At 33.3% G+C, this 21,644-nt stretch overlaps 1 protein-coding gene across 1 annotated transcript; it reads left to right on the top strand.

The window, feature by feature from the left end:
• Positions 1 to 12,721: 12,721 nt before the first annotated feature.
• On the top strand, positions 12,722 to 21,555 carry LOC105210259 (uncharacterized). Its single transcript, XM_029039128.2, has 4 exons — positions 12,722 to 13,717; positions 18,275 to 19,735; positions 19,811 to 20,178; positions 20,246 to 21,555. The coding sequence occupies exons 2-4, from the start codon at positions 18,934 to 18,936 to the stop codon at positions 20,417 to 20,419; spliced, it is 1,344 nt and encodes a 447-aa protein (XP_028894961.1). The 5' UTR covers positions 12,722 to 13,717; positions 18,275 to 18,933; the 3' UTR covers positions 20,420 to 21,555.
• The last annotated feature ends 89 nt before the right edge of the window (positions 21,556 to 21,644 follow it).

The raw sequence follows: 21,644 nt of genomic DNA, 5'->3' as shown, positions 1-21,644 counted from the left end.
TCCTCCTTCAATGTAACGCATTCAGCAGATTAAGGATAAAACCAGCGACGTGACTCGAATCGACATTAGCCGACTTAAGAACTTTATAATAGAATCCAAGCGCTATGTCTATTCATGAGGGTCATGGCGGAGTATTTGGGTCTCACAAAGGACAGTCGAAGCTGCCTAAGTGAGACTTTCTGCAGTTGCAGAGAGAGAGAATTTACAGAGATCTACCCCTTGACCTAACCTAACATAATACGTCAAATACTTGAGTTCACAATGCAATTAGACTCTTTGAACGTTTCCAATACATTCATTTAAAAAAGCTGTCATATCTTATTCGAACCCCATACGAATTTCAAAAACATCGGGATATAATAATCAGAAATAATTTTTCTAATATTGTTAACGCATTCCATATACCAAGTTCAATTATATTTATCCTGCACTTTTGCCCTTTCACTTCAAGCTATTGTCTCAAACATTTTGTCATTGACGTATGTTTTTCCAAATCCAAACATTCCTTTTGTCTAACTGCCTACGCAACTTATATTAAACGCAAATGTAAACATGGATGGCGGTGGGAGTATTGTCATTCAATCTCATTCATGTTATTTATAGCCAAAATCGTTAAATTTCAACATGAATAAAAGGCAACAACAAATTCGAAGTAACTGAGCATTTCATTTGTGGCACGTTTTCCCGCATGTGCTAACACCTACTCAAGATCTACCCATGCGCGTGTGTGTACATACATACATATGTACATATGTCGTTGAGCTCCCATCCACCCACTTCTATTTATACCGCAAGGACGTCAGTGGCACAGTTAGCGCCAATTTTGAGTGCCTTAACGAGCAACACCAACACAATTGGTTTGCTCAAGTATGTGCATGTGTTTATTACACGACTGTGCATGCGATATTTGACCTCAAAGCACTGCCAAGGGGTGCCGAATTTTGATATTCATTGTTTCGTAGAGTTTAATACTCTTGATATGGAATTTGAACATTTATGGTTCTAAAATGACATCTGGCAACTCTTATTGGGTTTAGTGTTACTGTATTTTTATACTCTCGCAATAAAAGTTGCTAAGGAGAGTATTATAGTTTTGTTCACATAACGGTTGTTTGTGTCACCAAGAAATAAAAGAGTTAGATATGGGGTTTTATATATATAAATGATCAGGATGACAAGTGAATTTGAAATCCGGATGTCTGTCCGTCCGTGCAAGCGATAAGTTGAGTAAAAATTGAGATATCTTGATGATACTTGGAACACATGTTCCTTGGGACCGTGAGAGCGTTGCTTTCGAAAGTGGGCAAAATTGGTCCACTGCCACGCCCACAAAATGGCGAAAACCAAAAACACATAAAGTGTCATAATTAAGCCATAAATAAAGTTATAACAGTAAAATTTGGAATAAAGGATCGCACTTCGAAGGGGCATATTTGGATAGAATAAATTGCGAGAGAGAGATTTGTATTAATTCCTTTCTCAAAGAAAATATGTTTGCTTTAAGCATTATATCTGAAGTTTTTTTTAATGATTATTGGTCTAAAGTCATCCATACTAGAGAACCTCTATAACATAAAAGTTTTAAGTACTTTGGATAGAAGATTAAAAACAACTCAGACTAGCACTCGGAACTTATCGCTTTTCAATAGAAAATCCACTCAAGTCGTACAAGTGTTTATTTTATGAAAAATATATACAAATATACCATGGATTTAAGATAGCTTATCTTCCAAGGCTTTGAAAAAAAGAACATATTATAAAACTAGAAATATTTTTGACTAATATCTAGTAAATGCTCAAAGCCAACTGTTTTTCCTAAAGTAGGAACAAATAAGGAAGTAATTGGAAGAACTTTGTACAGAAAACATACGAGGTGTGTTCAAAAAATAACGGGAATCTTCGTTTTTTGGAAAAAAATGGTGGTTCATTATTACGCACCTATGCCAGCACTTCTTCCAATCGTCGAAACACTGATTTTTGGGATAGCCTTTGTTTGGCGCTCTCAGTGATTTCTTGTATGCTTGTAAAATTACGGTCCTTTCAGGTTATCTTTATTTTTGGAAATACGATAAAGTCACACGGAGTCCTGGCTAACGAATATGTAGTCAAGAATTCAGGAACAAGTAATAGGCTTTTCACACAGGAGCTAATTGATCAATTAACCGGGCTCTGCTCGATTAAAATGCTCTTAAAGATCGATTTACTGATGAAATTTACCAACCAAAACAAAAATGTATAACAGCTGATCGGATATGAAGTAGCCGGCAGTGTGAAGGGCAAAAATTGGTTTTTCAAACAAAATTTTAATTGATCAATTAATTTGGCTATAACGAAGAGTGAAGAAATAATCGACAATTGAACTTTTGAAAATTTTAAAATTTTAAAATTCCTGTTATTTTTTGAACACACAGTTCTCGTATGCTCTGTCTGTTATAGTTCTCAGGTCTATAGCCTGTATATGCATTTGAACAAAATATTTTTCTTTAATAAAAAATATAAAACAATATCTTGCATTCCAAGTAAATTGCATATAGCATAAATATGTATGTGATTAGCTCAAGGTCTAAAAGAAGTAGATTAATAGCTTATAATACAAAACTTTGATCTTGAAACATGAAAATGCAACAGCATAATACACAAATAAATTAGAAATATATTTGCAATGCAAATACATAATTGCCAATTGCGGAAAGAAGCATAAATAATATTGGCGAAATATCTGGAAATATCCAAAGCGTGTGGTTGTCGCCCACAACTCAACTTAACTACTTAACTTCCGTTCGCTAATTAATTATGTCTACACACAATTAATGTTTATATACATAGTATTTACTATACATTAGCATAATCTTTCTAAGATTTTATTTATTTTTATTTTTGAAAAATGTAGAGAAATATGCAGAAAATAAATATTTTTGTGTTAAAAACTTTTTTTTTTATTTTTCAAAAATTGTTATCAATATTTATGATTTGTTTATTATTAAATATAAACATAATTACTAAGATAAGCGTGCATTAGACGCCAATTAAATCTTAGTAATTACGAGCAACAGCTGATTTTGGTGGTAAAAATACAGCTCGTAATAAGCTAAAACTCAAATGCGCAAAAACCAGCCTCAAATATGTTAAATAGCCGTGAAATGCTTATGCATTTCTTTTTTGTTAATGCTTTTATCAATTTGGTGTTTACGCTAATTTCGTTGAAGTTATGATTAGAACACGTTTAATGGCTTTTCGACTTTTTTTTGTTTTCTTTTTACATTAAGTTGTTTATAGACGTTAAAGTTAATGCGCAATTTCTAGTGAAATGTATGCCCTTTTTCAAGTTCTAGTCTAGTTCTAGATAAGTATTACACTATTTTGAGTTTAAGCAAACTTAAGCGTGTGTAAATCTCTTATCAGCTGCTAGACTGCGTTGTTTTTAAATATATACACGAGACAAAGTTAATAATAAATATTTATTTTTTGCTTTGATGTATTCATAATAATATCATTTAGGTGGAATTTAATAATTTTAAAATTTCCATTGAAATATACGAGTACGTACATATGTATGTATAAAGAAATTTATTCAAGATAACTTTATTATACAAGTAGATAACCTCGACGCGGGCTCAATTCTAGCTGATCTAAACAGGTCTAAACGGGGCCTTTCATATTATTAGCAGAGATGAAATTTTGTGTTGAAGCATTAGATCATCATATATTTTTATATAAGTCACATTAGATTTGTTTATTAAAATATCTTTTTAGGAACGGAAATCCGCTTACTCTTGATATTTTCTAGTCATTGCAATCAAAAAATCGAAAAACGAAATGTAAAACAGTATCTGGAGCAGGCTGCGTCTATTGTCAAAACAGTGAGAACAGAATAAAATAATTATTTATTAAAGTTTTGGGACACAATACGATGTGTTCAAAAAATAATGGGAATTTTCAAAATATAATTATAGTCCCCATTCGATAATATACGCGTATGCCAGCTTAGCTTCCAATCGTCGAAACACTTCTCATACTCGATTTTTGGGATAGCCTTTGGCTCTTTCAGCGATTTCTTCCTCGTATGCTTGTAAAACGACGGTCCTTATTAGGTTCTCTTTATATTTGGAGTGTATTGTGTGAAATTCTAAAGCCCACCGCCAACGAACTGATTGGACCTTATCAGTGTGGCTTTAGACCTGGAAAATCGACAATGGACCAGATATTCACCATGCGCCAAATCTTGGAAAAGACCCGAGAGAGAAGAATCGATACTCACCATCTTTTTATCGATTTTAAAGCACAAAAAGGAGCTGCCTTTATGCCGCGATGTCTGAATTTGGTATCCCTGCAAAACTAATACGGCTATGTAAACTGATGTTGAGCAACACAAAAAGCTCCGTCAGGATCGGGAAGGACCTCTCCGAGCCGTTCGATACCAAACGAGGCTTCAGACAGGGTGACTCACTATCGTGCGACTTCTTCAATCTATTGCTGGAAAAAATAATACGAGCTGCAGAGCTAAATAGAGAAGGTACAATCTTCTACAAGAGTGTACAGCTGCTGGCTATCATCGGAAACAGCAACCGAGCCGTTTGTTCTGCTTTTTTCAGACTAGATAATGAAGCGAAGCGTATGGGTCTGGTGGTGAATGAGGACAAGACGAAATATCTCCTGTCATTAAACAAATAGTGAGCGCACTCGCGTCTGACAGTCATACCTTTGAAGTAGTAGATAGTACCAGCGTTAACAACACCAACAATGTCAGCCTTGAAATCCAACGCAGAATCACTCTTGCCAACAGGTGTTACTTTGGACTGAGTAGGCAATTGCAAAGTAAAGTCCTCTCTCGACGAACAAAAATCAAAATGTATGGCGCCGAAGCGTGGACGATGACAACATCCGATGACACCACTCTTGGGGTTTTCGAGAAAAAGGTTTTGCGTAAGATTTATGGTCCTCTGAACATTGGCAACGGCGAATACCGCAGACGATGGAACGATGAGCTGTACGATTTATACGACGACATTGACATAGTTCAGCGAATAAAAAGACAGCGGCTACGCTGTCTAGGTCATGTTGTACGAACAGTACAGTAGTACAGTATAGTTTTTAGACAAGAATAAACGAATAAGCAACGAAGTGTGATCTTTTCACAAACGAAAATCTAATCTTACCAGAAAACATAATAAATAAAAATTTAAATTTTGCAATTCCCGTTATTTTATGAACACACCACTTTTGAGAGCCGAGTGAGGTCATGGACGGATTTCAGTAACTGGAACGAACTCAAATTTCCGGCCAAGAACTGTCAACTTGGCAGCATTTCGGAAAGTATATTTGGACACTACAACAACAGCCGATTTCGTCAATGTTTTCCGGAAGGAAGTAAAATCGGTCGTTTTAGCGCTTAGTGGACACTTACAATTTAAAAATAATGAGGTTAGGTTACATAGCAGCTATAATAAATATAATTTGCTGTAAGTAACCATTTTACATAGTATGCGGTATGTTTATTGAACGGTAAATGCTAGTCATATGTGTAAGTATGTTTATGCTTAAAATCTGTCATACTCTGTGACAATGTGTCATAAACATTTCAGCTCAAATGTCGGTTAATTAAATTAATCTGAGTGGAAAATTTTTGCACTACAAAAACACCAAAAAATGTTGACAGACACTGTCAGCATGATGATAACAGCAGGCACACTTATAACAACAATATACACATACATACATATGCATGACTACATTATACTTAATAAAGGCAATAAAGTTAATTCAATATTGACATTTTCTGAGTTTGCGGTGTAAAATTTTGTTCGTAGTGGTTGTTGTTATAGGGAAATTCTATGCACTTACATACAAAGTGCCTAAGTATGTCCGCTTAGTTGCACTCATTAAAGAAATTGCTGAAATTACTTGGTACTCAGTTATAGCCTTTGGGCCCTTTGGCATGGTTGCTCGAACCTTTCAATATCAATTTCATTGAACACAAATTGTTTTATGACTGTGGGCGTAAAATGCCACAACAGCTGTTGGTTCGAAAGTGGTTGGTGGTTGAAAGCACACCGTTGGCAATAACTGTATGACGTTGGTAATGTCAATATTGTAACACTTGTCGTTGGTCGGTGCCGTAAATGTCACAAATGCATTAGACATATGGTCATGCATTGAGCTTAATATGTGGAGAAACATTTTCACTAAAGTCATTAAAGTTATCGTTATGGTTATTATAGTTGAGTGCGCAATAGTTTCCATATTATTGAGTGCCATATTATTGAGAGTATATGTCACGTGAAGATTGTGTGGTTGTACGCTTGTGTTTGTTCTACATGCTACAATTGCGGAATAGTTTCCGTGTTTACTTCCAATGTGATTATGAACACAAGTCTTTTAAAGTTATTCTTCGATTTATGATACTTATGTAGTAGTTATGTTTCATGATGTTAATCTAAAGGTGATTCATAGATCCCACGACCGAGAAAACATTAGATTTACTTTAATAGCTAGATTAAGAATATATCGATCAGATTAGTTTATTAGGTCTACAACTTTGCTTTCCGTTTTCCAATAGATGTCTCTAGGATCAAGCACTGGTCGATTAAATCGTTTTATATCGATTTTGGACATTTGTGTCAACATTAACCCAACAAAATATTTGTAGAGATCTGTTTGCATAAAAATATGGTTTCGCGAAATGAAAACGAATGTTGCAAAATTGGGGTATTGGAGGCTTTCATATAATATTTTAAATTACGTTCGAAAAATAACGAGAATTTATCATTAATGTTATCACCTTCAAAAAAGTCCCAGTTCGATATTATGCAAATATGCCAGCGCTTCTTCCAACCGTTGAAACACTTCTCAAACTCAATTTTTTGGATAGTCTTTGGCTCAGCAGCGATGCTTGTAAAACGGCGGTCCTTTCGGGGTCTATTTATTTTTATAAAGGGAAAAAAGTGTCACGCCAGAGTTATGGCGGACGATTATAGAGGCCAGGGCATTGCTTCACGAACATCATAACGAAATTCCCGTTATTTTTCAACACAATTTGGCAATTTGTTGTTAAAAGTAAGGTCTGTTCCCACCTTTTTCTCGAATAATTCACATTCAATTTAAGAATGTCATGCATTAGTTCAAATACATATCTACAAATGCAATAATATTCAACATAAATAGCCAGTACTTGTTTACATTTAAGTGCCACATTATTACGAAAGAGTAAAATAATAAAAGCGAAAGCTGATGCCAAATCGAAATTATTCAAGATTTTTCTATGCCATACAGCTGGCGTTGTCAAGATGTCTAGGGAAACTGTAAAAAAAAAAATATTTTAATTATTTATATTTATTTACATACAGGTATGTACTATATACTCGTAAGTATATTAATAGCTACAGATATACAGGAGACTATTCTCCATTTGCAAATGTATGAAAAGTAGCGAATCGAACATACAACTGGCATAAAACATGTAAACTGGTATAATCATAAAGTAGCTCATTTAACCAAATTTCAAATTGAATGGAATGTCTACCTATATTTACGCTCAATTACCTTTAACTTTAGCAAATATATTTGCGAATTATGTTTTCTAAAAATAGATTTGAAAAATTTAATGATTTTAGACTCGCTAGTTATAGTTTTACTTATGCATGTATAAGTACGTTATTTATTTTATTTTATTTATTAAATCTTTTATTTGTGTAATTTGCAATAAATTCTTGTTTGTAATTGTGCTTATTTGTAGTATTTTTTTTTTTTTGAAAATAATAGATAAGTATGTGCGATAAAATGCACAATTTGACGTAAACAGCTTGACAAGTCATATGTAGAGTAGAGTAGATGCATATTCTGCAGCGCCATTGACACTAACAACAATAACAATAGCAAACATTGAAAATATAACTACAATGTGGTTAATTTTTACAACAACAACGCGTTTTGTTTATATGTAAATGATATCTTAGCACAAACAAAAATGTAGGCCTATGAACACAGAGGAACACATTTATGTATAGGGTGGAAACAAGATGGGTTTTACTTGCAAAACGCAGATAAAAATTAGGTAAAAACTGTTTATAAAAAAGTAGCTCTAAAAATTTCTTGAGATTCACTGTTTTGTTGCACAAAGCTTTACTTTTTTGATATTCTATCAGAAAAAAATCAGTTGGAGTCAGATCTATGTTGTTAGGCAGTCTTTGTAGTCATTGGCAGCTAGTACTTTTCGTAACCGCGTCGTCCCAAATCGTAACCGCTTCGTCCCAAAGTAGTCGGAATGACTACTGTTAAAAACAGCTACCAATTCTAATGTGAATCCACTTTTCGCCCACCCTATATTAAAATACAAAATGAGTACTATATGAATATGTTTATACAAAGTCACGAGAGTATTTCGAAAGGTTCTTGACTATTTGAATATTTAGTTTGTTTGAAAGTTACATAACTGACACCTAGAAAATGTTTGAACTCAAAATGATTTTACTGGAGATTCATTAGTTTTTTAAAAGAAACGTACTAACTTAATAAAATTTCATGTCAAAGTTGATTATTTTGTATTATTTGCATTTTGTAAACAATTACTTGACAAAATAAGGATGTATTATTCATTTCATACAGTCCCTGTTGTGTCAAGCCGCCATCGTATATATATGTTTTATATTCCTTTTCTAATTTTTGTCGGCTGTATAATAAATATTATTTGAAACTTGTACATTTGTATGTACTATTTATGTCTACAGACATGCGAACGGAAATGGGCCCTCACAGATAGCGAATTGCGCACTTAATTTAAACAAACATTACAAGCAGAAATAGTTGGGATTTAAACAAAAAAAAAAAATTATTGCTTATAATATTTTTTTAATGGGAAGCTTGAAATATTGATTAAATATAAATAAATTAGATGCTTCCACGAAAAAAAAAAATTTCCTACCTACCGCCTACTCCTATTGTCTCAAAAAGGCTGATAAATATTTATGTAGAGTATACTGACCTGAGAAATACTTTATTATAAACAAAGGGTATCATTACACTGTACAACATTCGGCTGTGTATTGGACCAGACTAATTTTTTCCGGAAGATTGAGACATACATAAGTAAAAAAAGTTTAACTACAGATTTTCCAAGTTAATAATTATTGTTAATTAATGAATTATTAAAAAAACACACTTTTACCAATTTCGAAACAAAATATTTCGATTTTGGTGGCTAACCTCGAAAATCGGAGAATACCATTCATACTTACATATGTTCAAGCTCCCGGAAAAACTTAGTTTTGTTCAATATCCAGAAAAAAAATCGATTTTGTCCCATCTTCTATAATATAAAAATGAATCGCAAAATGTGTTGCGAAGCGCATAACTCGAGAACGGCTGAACCGATTGCGCAAATTCTTTGTTTAGAATTTTTTAAGAGGTACCGGGATGGTTCTTACGGAGAGAAAAATTGCTTGAAAAAATCTTAAATTCACAATTTTCTAATCACACATACAAACAATTTGTGTCGTTAGTCTCGAAAAAAGTCGAGAAGGGCCAAACCGATCTGGCTAATTTTAGTTTTGAAATATTTATGGAAAGTCAGGGAAGGATTAGAAAGTAAGTATATATCGAAAAATTATGAGGAAGATAACAAGAAGATGAGTTTATTTGAATTGACAACAAAATTATAAAAAAAAAAAACAAAACAAAAAATAATAATATTTTGAAAATTGTCATTGTTGCTTTGTTAAAATATTTTTATCATTGTTCAATTGTATAAGGCTGTGTCGATAGCCCAAAACAATTTGTAACAAGTAGGGAAAGGCAACCGAACATTTTATACTCTCGCAATTTATTGATGTAATTTTATTACACAGAATTTGAAATAAAGTCCAATAGAATAACGAAAATCAGCATATGTATATAGTAATGAAGATCGAGGTAATTCCTGAACCGATTTCACTCATTTTCAACACTCAGTTATAATGGAAATAGGGGCAACTTGGCACCTGTTAGTAGGCAGACAAACGGCAATTCGTTTTTGAAATTACTCCTAAATTGCAAATCAACGAAACACCAGTCTGCAAAATCGCCAAAAAAAAGAGCTATAAAGAAGATTTTCCAGATATTCAAGTCGCTGGAGGTACTGCACAGGACTTTAAAAGATTTACGCGACAACGAAAATATTTTTGGTGAAGCCATGATTCTGTTGGCAAGTGATTTCCGCCAGACTATTCCTGGTTCAACTGTTGCTGACGTACTAATCACATTCCTAAAATAATCTAATTTGTGGCGACACATAAAGAATCGCCAATCTTTTAATCAAATAACATACGAGTGTTTTTCGAACAATATCATACTGCGATTGTAGAAATAGTTGAAAATGGTAGCGACGCAGTTGACACCTCGATGGATTAAGAACATTTTTAACGGGCTTCTGTCACTTCATGGCCTCGAAAGAGGAGCTTATTCATCGTGTTTTTCCTGACATGAAACCATAATATAATAAACATAAATGGCTGATTGAATGACCCATATTGGTGGTAAAAAAACAAGGATCTCTTTGATCTTAATGCGACAATTTAGAATTTCGTTAAAGGAGAGTTGACACAGCTACAAACCAGGATGACGTATTCAATTATCCCACAGACTATTTTAAATTGTTGGAATATCCCCACTCACTTGCAATTAAAAGTAGTGTGAGTTGTCGTCATGCTGCGTAACATAAATCAACATAAAACTTTGCAAAAGAACAAGACTTGCTGTGAAGAAGGTAATCAATATCGTCACCAAAGCCAAGATAAATTTGGTCATATGTGACTTTTTCCAATATACGATTAAAAAAATCAAAGTTTTACAAATTATAATGATTTACTCTTAATACAGATCTACAATAATGCCTATCAATCATTTTAAAATTTATTGGCTATAACGGTTTCGTCTTTATGCGTAAGAATTTTTTCTCTGCATTGAAAGATTTACTAATTTAATGTATACTTTAGTCACAAAAACGTGTGGCCGGGTCTGCTAGTAATGTTATATAAAAAGATTCTTCAGCAAAAATGTATATTTCTCGTAAGGAATCTCCATCCCATGTGTTACCGAATAAATAAAATTACGTATACAGTCTAGAAAAAAAAATCTACAACTTTGTTTCCGCCGTTTTCCAATAGATATCTCTAGGGTCAAGCACCGGTCGATTAAATCGATTTTTTTATATGGATCTTGGGCTCATCATTAACCCAAAAATATTTGTAGAGATCTTTTTGCATCCCAAACTTATTCTCAACTGAAAATGTGACTTTTTGAGCCGAATTCTCGACATTTGCGGGAAATTGTTGTAGACCTAATATTATTTTATATGCATATATTTATATATAATATACTAAATTTCAAACATACTAAGTTACTAATGTATTTAATAGAAGTTTGAGTATATTTTTCAATAATGTATTTATTTTTTATTTTTTACAGTGCGCGGCAGTGACGTTGGGACGGACAATTTAACGACTTGTAAAAAGTGAGGAAATTTATTAATTTAATTAAAAAAATATTTTCGAAATAAAAATTATTTGAATTTTGAAACAAAAGAAAAACAACAACAATTTCAAACATTTTGTGTATTAACTGGAATTAACAACGAATTTCGAGATATTACTTAGTAAGCAAACATAAACAAAAACAAAAAATTTGGTAATTTCACAACTCGTGGAAAATTCGGCAAACAGCGAGAAAGCAAACGCGAAAAAGAAACCACTTGTCAACAAAAACATTCCTAACGAATTCTAAAAATAAACATAAAGATAAAAACGGAAAGTAAATAGTGAAATCAGGTAATAAACATTAAAAGCGCTAAAACAGGTGAACAATAGATAAAAAATAAAAAAATAAAGATAAACTAACAAGCGCTTACGTATGTACGTAAAGTGAAGTAAACAAACAGCAAAAAATTCCAAAAACAATAAAAAATAATTTTTTTTTCGTACTTCACTACGTCAGCAGCTGGAAAGCGCGAGGCATTTGGAGTGCAAACCAAGCAATTGCGACTCCAAGCAGCGCTGCGCCTATTAGCAGACCATTTTCAAGTCAAGTCAGGCAGTCAGTCAGCTGTTTACGACGCAATAAAGATTTACAAATAAAAAGAAAACTGAAGTTATATATGTGTGTGTGTCTGTCCACATATTTTGTGCGAAATACTTCTTGTCATTGAATTACCTGTGTGCGACAGGCCTTCCACTCCGCATAACTGTGCCGCTTTTTACCCCGCCGCTGTCACCGCTGACAGCTGGCTAACTGTCGTAAATCGACGTTACAAACTAGCGTACAGTAAAGCCATAAATTGGGCTGTAGAGAGACGTCAGCGGCGAAGACCTTCAAAGGCACAAAACACAAACGACGGTGAATGCTGCTGTATACAAAACACAGTAAAACAACAACAACAACAAATATAATAAATTTTGAAAAGCAAACTTTTGTTATCGCACCACATAACTATTACATATAGAAATATATAAATATATGTGACTGTGGTAACGACAAAGCGCAAAAGAGAAACACAATAGACATACCAACAACAAAAAAGAAAAAAATAATATATATAAAATAAGAAAAAAAATAAAAATATTGTGCTAATAATCAAAGCGAGACATTAGTTGTACATTAGTGCATACATACAAACAGACAGACAGCCAGCCAGACATTGCTTTGATAGCTGGCATTCACGCCACTCGCCGAACATCGGCTCTATATATATGCGCGCAGATCGTACGTCTGCTGATCGTCATTTAATGTGCATAGCAAATTGCCAAGAATTCAGTCGTCTTTTGACTTTTGAGCGGATAACTACCAAATCAAAAAGGATCACAGTGCATTGAGCTACAAACAAAAGGAGCACCAACAGCAAGCCCCCAGAGAGTGACACTCAACAACAACAAACAAGCGTTAACCCCAAAGTAATTTGGATCGATTTGAATTTTCCTGTGCTGAACGGTGCAAAGAAAACCGTTTTCCGATGTCGAATAATTCGCCAATACACACAAACTCTGACCTGATATAAACAGGCAAAAAAGCAGGTAACCAATAAAAAAATACTAGTGTGTGTCAAACAACAACAACAGCAGCAATTAGAACAACACCAACAAAAGTAAAGGGTGTTGTTTTTTCGTTTCCGTTTCGTTTTTCGAAAATTGTATCAGTTTCGTTTTACGTTTTAATTTCTTTGTTTTCAATTCGTTTCGGTTAATTTCGTGCTTTGTGTAATAAAATATTAAAAAATATAACAAAAAAAAAACACAAAAAAGTTCCAAAGCAAAAATTCAAACAAAAAAAAACAAATCACGTGCAATTAAAAAAATTACTGAAAACACAACAAAAAACAAGTTTCACATAGTAAACAAACAAGTGAGTCATTGGAATCAAATAAGTGGAAAAGGCAAAAAGCAAAAAGACTTAAGTGAAGCCAGAGACTTCCAGTCACATAAATCTTGTAGACTACCTACCGTGCATACTCTCACGCTCTTATATTATATATAGACAGCTAAACGCTTGTAGCGTCGATCAGTTGCATTCGATCGTGTGTCGAGAAACGTGCGTTTAGCGCGTTGAAAAGAGCAAAAACAAACTTTTATAATTAATTTAATCACGTTTTCTGTACAAGAAATAAACAATATAGAATTGTTGCGTCTTAACGGTGAACACAAACAACAATCTGAAGAAACAAAGAATTTAATTTATCCGGGCTTTGGCCGTTGTATGGGTAAGTGGAATTGTGTCACATAGAGTTTAGAGATTGTGCTTAAGATATTTGAATATGTAATTATTTATACATGACTGGGTTTGCTTGCAGTTTGATGGTATTTTAAGCGTTTTTATGGTTTAAAAATGTTAAATAAAATATAAAACTATAAAAAAATTATAAAACTATAAAAAAATATTAAATTATAAAAAAATATTCAAATATATAAAATAAAAAATAATATGAAAATCTTAAAAATAAAAAAAATTACAAAAATTAAAAAAAAAAAACATTTTAATTTTTAAAAAATAAAAGAAAAAATAAGTTTTGTTAAATAAAATTTTTAGTCCAATAATTTTTGAAAATATTGACGAAATTGTACTTTGAATTGTTCTTTATGCTGTAAAAAAATTAAAAAAATATTTATTTTCTATTATAAGTTCCTAAAAATTATAAAATTAAATTTTTTTAATCGAATAATTTTTAAAAATATTAACATGTTTATTTAATTTTTACTAAAAATTTTTCTAGTTGGATTTAAAAAGACCTTTAACGAGCTTAGTGATCTTCAGTCATGTATAAAGTATACATATGATTGATATCTTAAACTAAAAGTATATTACGGCTTGTGGTTTGAGTATTAAATATGCAGAAATATTTAAATTTCCTTTGAAAGTGGTGGTTTCCGTTCGTACATATGTATGTAGATATATGTACATACATACATACATATGTATGTCAATGTGTAGGTCAAGTTCGTCTAAACATTTTTTTTCTTAATAAACTTCCGCTGTAGAATAAAATTTATATACAATCCATTATTAAAGATTATTTTATCAAATATTATAAAACTCAATGTTATTTACAGCTTTTTGTGTCAAATATGCATATGTTTGTGTTAGATTGTGGGATATAACGTCACGAGATATCGTTCTAACTATTCTTGCTGATGTTATTATTACATCATACAAATGAGGACAGTTCAAACAATAACGGGAATTTTCGTTTTTTAGTAAAAGAAAGTATTTATTTAGTCGTCATTATTTCTGTCGCCTTCAAAATTGTCTCCACTCGATATTACGCTCATATGCCAGCACTTCTTTCAATCGTCGAAGAAGAGTCGATTTTTAAATAGCCATGACAATTAGACTTTTGGACAATTGGAAATTTTAGAATTCCCGTTATTTTTGAACATATCTTTTACACTATTCTTCAAAAATTTGCATTCAAAACATGACACCTTTATATATCCTGCGTGGCATATATTTTCTTCATTTTGAAAGCATTTCTTTCCGATTTTATCTCTTTTTATTAAGGGAGTGGTAGGGTTTCAGCGTTAAAAAAAAACACTTTTTTTGTGATTTTTTTTATCTCAAATATCGATTAAGCAATTTTAATACAAACCTTCTATACATTATTGAGCATAAGAGCTTCCCCTAGGACGTCGTAAAAATAAAACAATTTGCGGTGTTCACTGTAACTCGGCCGGAAATTATCCGAAAATGAAAAACCATAAAAACTTAGTTAAATTTTAAACAAATAGTCCCCCCAAAGTTCTGTGATTATTTTTTTTAATTTAAAAATTTAAAGTTTGTACCGTTATTTTCGACTAAAATTTCCGCCATTTTCATGGTAAACGTAGGGGAGAGTTATTTTATATGAAGAAAATGTGTTCAAAGTTTGAAATGAATCGGTCGAGTAGTTTTCAAAAGGCTGTGTTAGAGTTAGAGCGTTAAAGGCCCCGAGACTAATTAAACAACATTCAATGGTTTATTATTTCACTGTCGGCCAATGTTCAATTGAAAAATTTGATCAATTAAATGGCTTTGAAGCGATTACTTTTATGACTAATAAATAATTGATTTTAATTAAAAGACTGCCTGTTTTTAATTGCTCCAAACTTACATGCATTTTTATATAAAAATAGAAAGAGTAATTGTGAAAACTGGCAGTTAAAAGGAACATAAAAATATTACTAAAACGACAAATTGATAATTAAAAAAAAAATAATAATTTTATATTTTTATATAGTTCAGTTTAAAATAAAAATAGTGAAAATGAATTTTAAAATAGAAAAATGTTCAATACATCTATATATTTTTTTGCAATAAACACCATGATACGTGGCAAACTGTATACAAACATATCCATATGTACATATGTATGTATATATACTATAAAAATTTATGTGCAAAGTTATTTACGAGGCGTTTTGTGTTTTTATAGTTTCTATGTTTATTTTCATTTGAACTAAAATTGTTTTTTTTTTTTTTTTTTATCGCGCGACTCTCTAATATTTTTACTAGCAGTTAACTAGTGATTTGGCATGGATACTCGTCATGTACATATGTATGTATCTGTGTATATTATTGTATCTATGTGAAGAGCAACAATATTTGCAATTACTATAAATATTATCGCAGAGAGAAATGTGTTACCAGGCGCGTTGAATGAGTAACAAATGATATGGCTTTTATTTAGTTACACCTCCGCCAATATATATGTATATAATTTTCATTAGTCAATCAATTGATTCAATCACTTGCGATGGTCACACAGCGAAACAGTTGCCAGCAAGAGAAACCAAAATAAAGACATTTGAGTCGACATAGCTCGTATTGGGTGTTAGAAAATATATGCTTACAATTGTTTTAGAAGCATAATAAAACAGCGAATTTCGATTTCACGTGACCTCCATACGCTGTTCACATGCACAAATATACATATATACGCTTGATAAATTAATCGTCTGTGTATGTATGTATGTGTGCTTCAAAGGTCTGCGGTCTGATGTGTATGGGTTTTTTAGGTTTCTAAGTTTCTATGAAGAATAATAAACGTTCAAAGTTTAGTTATTTTTTCATACATACATAGATACATACAATTAGTGACTAAATTATTTATAAATATTTTCCTCTTGCTTTTCCAGCGCTCATGCGTCAGCGTGTGTTTTCGCAAATTAAATTACAATAGTTTTTTTTTTTGTTGAAAAAAAAAACATATTTAGCGTGTGATGCACAAATCTTTAAGCGCACATTCACGAGCAATTCTGGAAAAAGCAAATACATATGTATGTATTTATGACGTACATACGTTAGTGGCGAAAAAGCATAGTTAAGCTTATAGAACTGACGTAAATTGAAAGTACTCTTCAAATTTCTATTTCCATCACTATTTAGTGCGTTAAAAAAAGTAAGAATTGATTATTGGAATTCTTCGAAAATACTTTGTACGCGTGGGCACACACTTTTTTGACGTACTGTTGTCAGCATTGTTATAAATATAGAAAGATAACGAATTCCGTCAACAGTTCATGAGTCAATTGTACAAAGTAAACAAAAATATGTTTCATTGTCTGTAAAATATAAACAGATTTCTAACCTCACATATTAATTAACTAAAAACTAGTATTGATTTCACATCCTAACAAGAAATTTTGTTAGAATTAATATCAATACCGCTATTATTCTCAACACTTACCACAGATGTATGAAAATTTAATAAAATTTATAATTTTCCAAATACAAAAACAAACAATAGTACTCAGCATGCTCACTTTGTATGAATATCTCTAACATTGTACGCATTGGAAAACGGCCGACGGCGAGCTAAACATCATGCATCTACATTAAGAAATCTCAGTGCGCGTCAGAGCTATTTGAGGTCATTGAAATTTCCCAGATGTGTTCAAATGTATGGCCTCATCTACATACATAATATATACATACATACATTCCAATCCAATGTGCATATTATATAGGGTAGGGAACGTATGATTTCTCTTTGCTTTACTCTCACGCGTCACATTACGGAAGTAATGAAGCGATTAAGGCACTATTGTAAGCTAAATGGAATTTAAAAATGTCAGCTAATGGCAATTTCAAATGTAAATAAAAGCATGCAAATAAACAGTTTTGTGAAATAATTGTTAGTTAAGACTGAAAGACGAGCGGTAAGTTCGTATAGCAAAGAGTGCTTGAGAAAACCTAGGGGTTTTCGAGATTTCACAGTTGCCTTAGCTTAATTATTATTTATGAAGCTTACAGTTAATAAGTGAAACTCATATGAATTCCTTTATACTTGAATTATTATAATTGTAATACGGAACACTATCAGCAATTAAGTCTGAGTGCCATTCCGTCGGTATTATTTATTATTTTGCACTTAAAATTCTTGATTTGTTAAAAACCAAAATACACAAGTATTTAGTAAATTTTTACGTTCGGGTCTATGAGCAAACACTGATAAGAGATCTACGTCTGAGTATAATATGTTAGATCCCATGATCAAACTATTTTAAGCTAAAAAGTACAGATAACTCGACGTAAAATAAACCAAGCAACCACAAAATATTTCATAGAACAGTTTTAAGAACTTAAAAACATCGGTTGGCGCGATATGGTCAGTTTTTTTCGGATCGTTCCAAATCTCTCATAAGTAAACCTTAACTTACCCAAAAAGTCTCAACCACAATTATACAAAACAATTCAAAAACTCAAACCACATACCGTTTACTAAATCTAAATGCATTCCATTATTTCCTCATCACTAACATTTGCTTTCTATCAATTTTCACAGAGCTTTCTAAACAACCATCGTATTTTGGAGACGAGCCGGACCTCCTGTTCAAAAGCGCACAGGGCCGGAATAGTCTATTTTCAACGTGTAACGGTGCTGCAGCCGCCTCCAACGCCGCTCCAGCAACCGCTGCCGCTACAGCTACCGCTATTCCATTAACAAATAACGCAACAGCCAAAATTAATCTAGAAACCTCATTAAATGATTGCGAAAGTGGCTACGTGCCAACGGTTGGCCGTTGGGGCGCCGAATGGCCAAGTTGACTCGCCGAAGCCAGCCTGGTGCGATGTGGCGCCGCCGCCGCAGCAAGCACAACAGCTGTTGAAGCGGCTGTTGTTGTGGGCGCCGGCGCCGATGCCGGTCTATCGGCGGGTGCGGTACGAGTTGGATTGACTACGAACACCGTTCCTGTTCAAGATAGACCACAAAACAACAACAACGGCCAACGAATTGTTGTCACCCAACAGCAGCAATGCAACGTGGACGTGGACAACAAGGCGTGGTCGTCGGACAACCACCATGATGTTGATGAAAGCCATGTGGATGATGACAACGACACTGGTGGACGACGCGTTACAAATGGTTATGATACAGTTGCAGGTGCAACCGCTGTTGCAGCAACAACAATTGACAGTAAAATCAATCATGTTGAGCACAACATGGATGCTGTTGTGGCCGGTGCCATTGCATTTGACCCATCCGTTACGGTTGGAAACATTGACAAAGTGGATAATGTGACATCGTGTGCATCAATGGAACGCTGCTCGAATATACGTAAACTACTCGAGGAGCAGCACCGCAAATGGTGGCGCAACCAAATGCACGGTCAACAAGAGTGGTGGGCCGATGAAGATAGCTACAATTTAACTGCATTCAATCAAATCAATGGAATCTGGCCACTGGGACATCCGTTGCCATTGCCTGATTGGGCAGCCGGCTGTGATGATGAACACACCAAAGGCGTGCTGCATTTCGATTCGGTTTGGGAATATGAAGATTTAAATGCGATTATTGAGACGAAATTACATCGTATGCTCGAGGAGACACATTACGATACCGTTAATCTATTCGTAGATTTTTATCGCGCCTTCAAGCGTACACGTCGCTCAGATCTGAAGTCGTTCTTCCAGTTCTATGACTTGCCCATCAATAGGCGCCATCACATGTGTGTCTCATTGGCTATGGAGATAATGACACGCATCATTGAGATCTTTCCAGTCTTACAACACTATTTGTATTTGGTTTCGTGCGAGGAGCAGGTCATGTCGCAAAGTGACTACATTGAGAGTACTGATGAAGTAGGTGGTTTGAATTCGCCGCATGCCAACGTAGAAAAAGAACACGCTATGGTGGCAATGAAGATTTCGATTGCTGGACGTGAAGGTGTTATGATATTGGATCCCGGTTATCATATTGGACGTGCTGTTACCGTAATGTCCGATCAAATGTACCCACATACAGGTATGCCCGAGTAGTTAACTTCAAGAGAGACACATTTATTAACAAATTATTTTTTTTTTTTTCAATTCTCCTCAGGTTGGTTTACACAGTCGAAAGAACCACGTCTGCAACGTGACTATTGCTACAACTATTGTCTGCATAGCAAGAAGTTCGTCGAATGGATGGAACGTGAAACACGCGGCGATGAGCAATCATACAAATCATCACTCATCTATGTGGAACAGCCCTATGTGACGGCGATCGATGTGACAGTACGTCGTAATCTGGCGTATAACTTCCGCTCGTTGTTGTCGCGTGACGCGAAAGGACGCGTCTTTGCGGGTATTTACCTACCGGTTGTGCCGAATAGCAACGAATCGCATTTCACGCTATTCTATGATGGACCGAATGATCAACGCATAAAAGTGAAATTCATGTTCAATGTTTTCAAGAACCCAGGAAAGGTATAACAACGACGCTAATGCTATATTTCATTGATTAATTGACACAATTGGTATTTTGCATTTATAGATTCCAGATAATGTGCAACAACATTTGAACAAACTGGCACCGCAGTTAAATATGAAAGAGAAGGCGCTCACCGAACTCTGTAAATCCTTAGCCGATGTCATACACGATCAGGATTTCATACAACAATTATTGTCTATCAATGAGGATATCGGCCTTATGTCAGCAGAAAATTGACAATTAAAGAATAAAAAGGTCGATGCAAATCTAAAGTGTGTTGATGAAAGCAAATCACCAAAGGCGAATGGCACGACAACCATAACAACGTCAACGGAGGGTGGTCGTACGAGTTCGTGTTCGAGCTCGGCATAAACTTATATATTTTATCTGCAACTTAATTATTTTTCATTTCACACTTATAAAAAAGTTAAAGTATAACAAAAGTAAAAAAAAAAATATACAAAAATATATAAGCAACAATTCTTCATAATGCACTTAGATGAAACAACAAAATTAAAGCATGAAAAATTAAGTATATAAACATATACGGGGTTAATAGTTTACTGGTAGTTTGACAACATTTATTCTTAACTTAAAACAAAAACAAAAAATTATTCCACATACATATAAACAAGTTAACTCTAATGAAAATATTATGTACTACATACATACTATATGCGCAATACTTGAAAAACAAAAGTCAAGCTTTAGAGACTTATTTAACACTATATACACGAACATTAGTATGTTACAATTTGTATACACACAGCTAAAATATTTTTGTCAATATTTTATTAGTTACTTTTCATTTAACTACTGCTTAACCAACCGCGGATATCATGTCTAGCTACGCTAGTTTTAACCACTTAAATATATCAAAACAAAAAATTGTAGCAATTGTAAAATGCGTGTTGCGCACAATTTAGCAAGTTATTAATATTTAATATATATGCAAAATTTTAACATAAACAAATACTAATTGCAAGCGTATTATGCGTAAACAGCAATACATACATATATGTATAGGACAAATGTTACGTGATGATACTTTTAGACGCAAGCTTGTAGCCGCATAGCATACACTTAAACACATGAGGACATGATATTCCCAAATAGTAAATGAATTTTTGTGACTCACCACTAGACTCTACATTTTCATCCACCCGCTATAATATTATATATTATTATTGTAATGTTCATTCTTTAATTTAGTGTTTTCAATTAAAGGCGAAAATAAGCAGCGAAGCGTAGGAAGAATGTGGAAGTTTATTGTTTAAAAAAATATTCAAGTCCATATATTTAAAACACTTATGTAACGTAGCTTATATACATATATATATTCTATGCACGAAATAAACTTTACTTTGACAAAATTGAAAGTCTTTTTAATACAAGTTGAAAGGTGAGTACGGCGAAATTCATAATTTGGCTGTAGTTAATATGGTTTAATAACATTACAAGG

Source organism: Zeugodacus cucurbitae, chromosome 6, assembly GCF_028554725.1.
Source record: "Zeugodacus cucurbitae isolate PBARC_wt_2022May chromosome 6, idZeuCucr1.2, whole genome shotgun sequence".
NCBI classification, from domain to species: domain Eukaryota; kingdom Metazoa; phylum Arthropoda; class Insecta; order Diptera; family Tephritidae; genus Zeugodacus; species Zeugodacus cucurbitae.
This window is presented reverse-complemented; position numbering and strand designations above follow the sequence as displayed.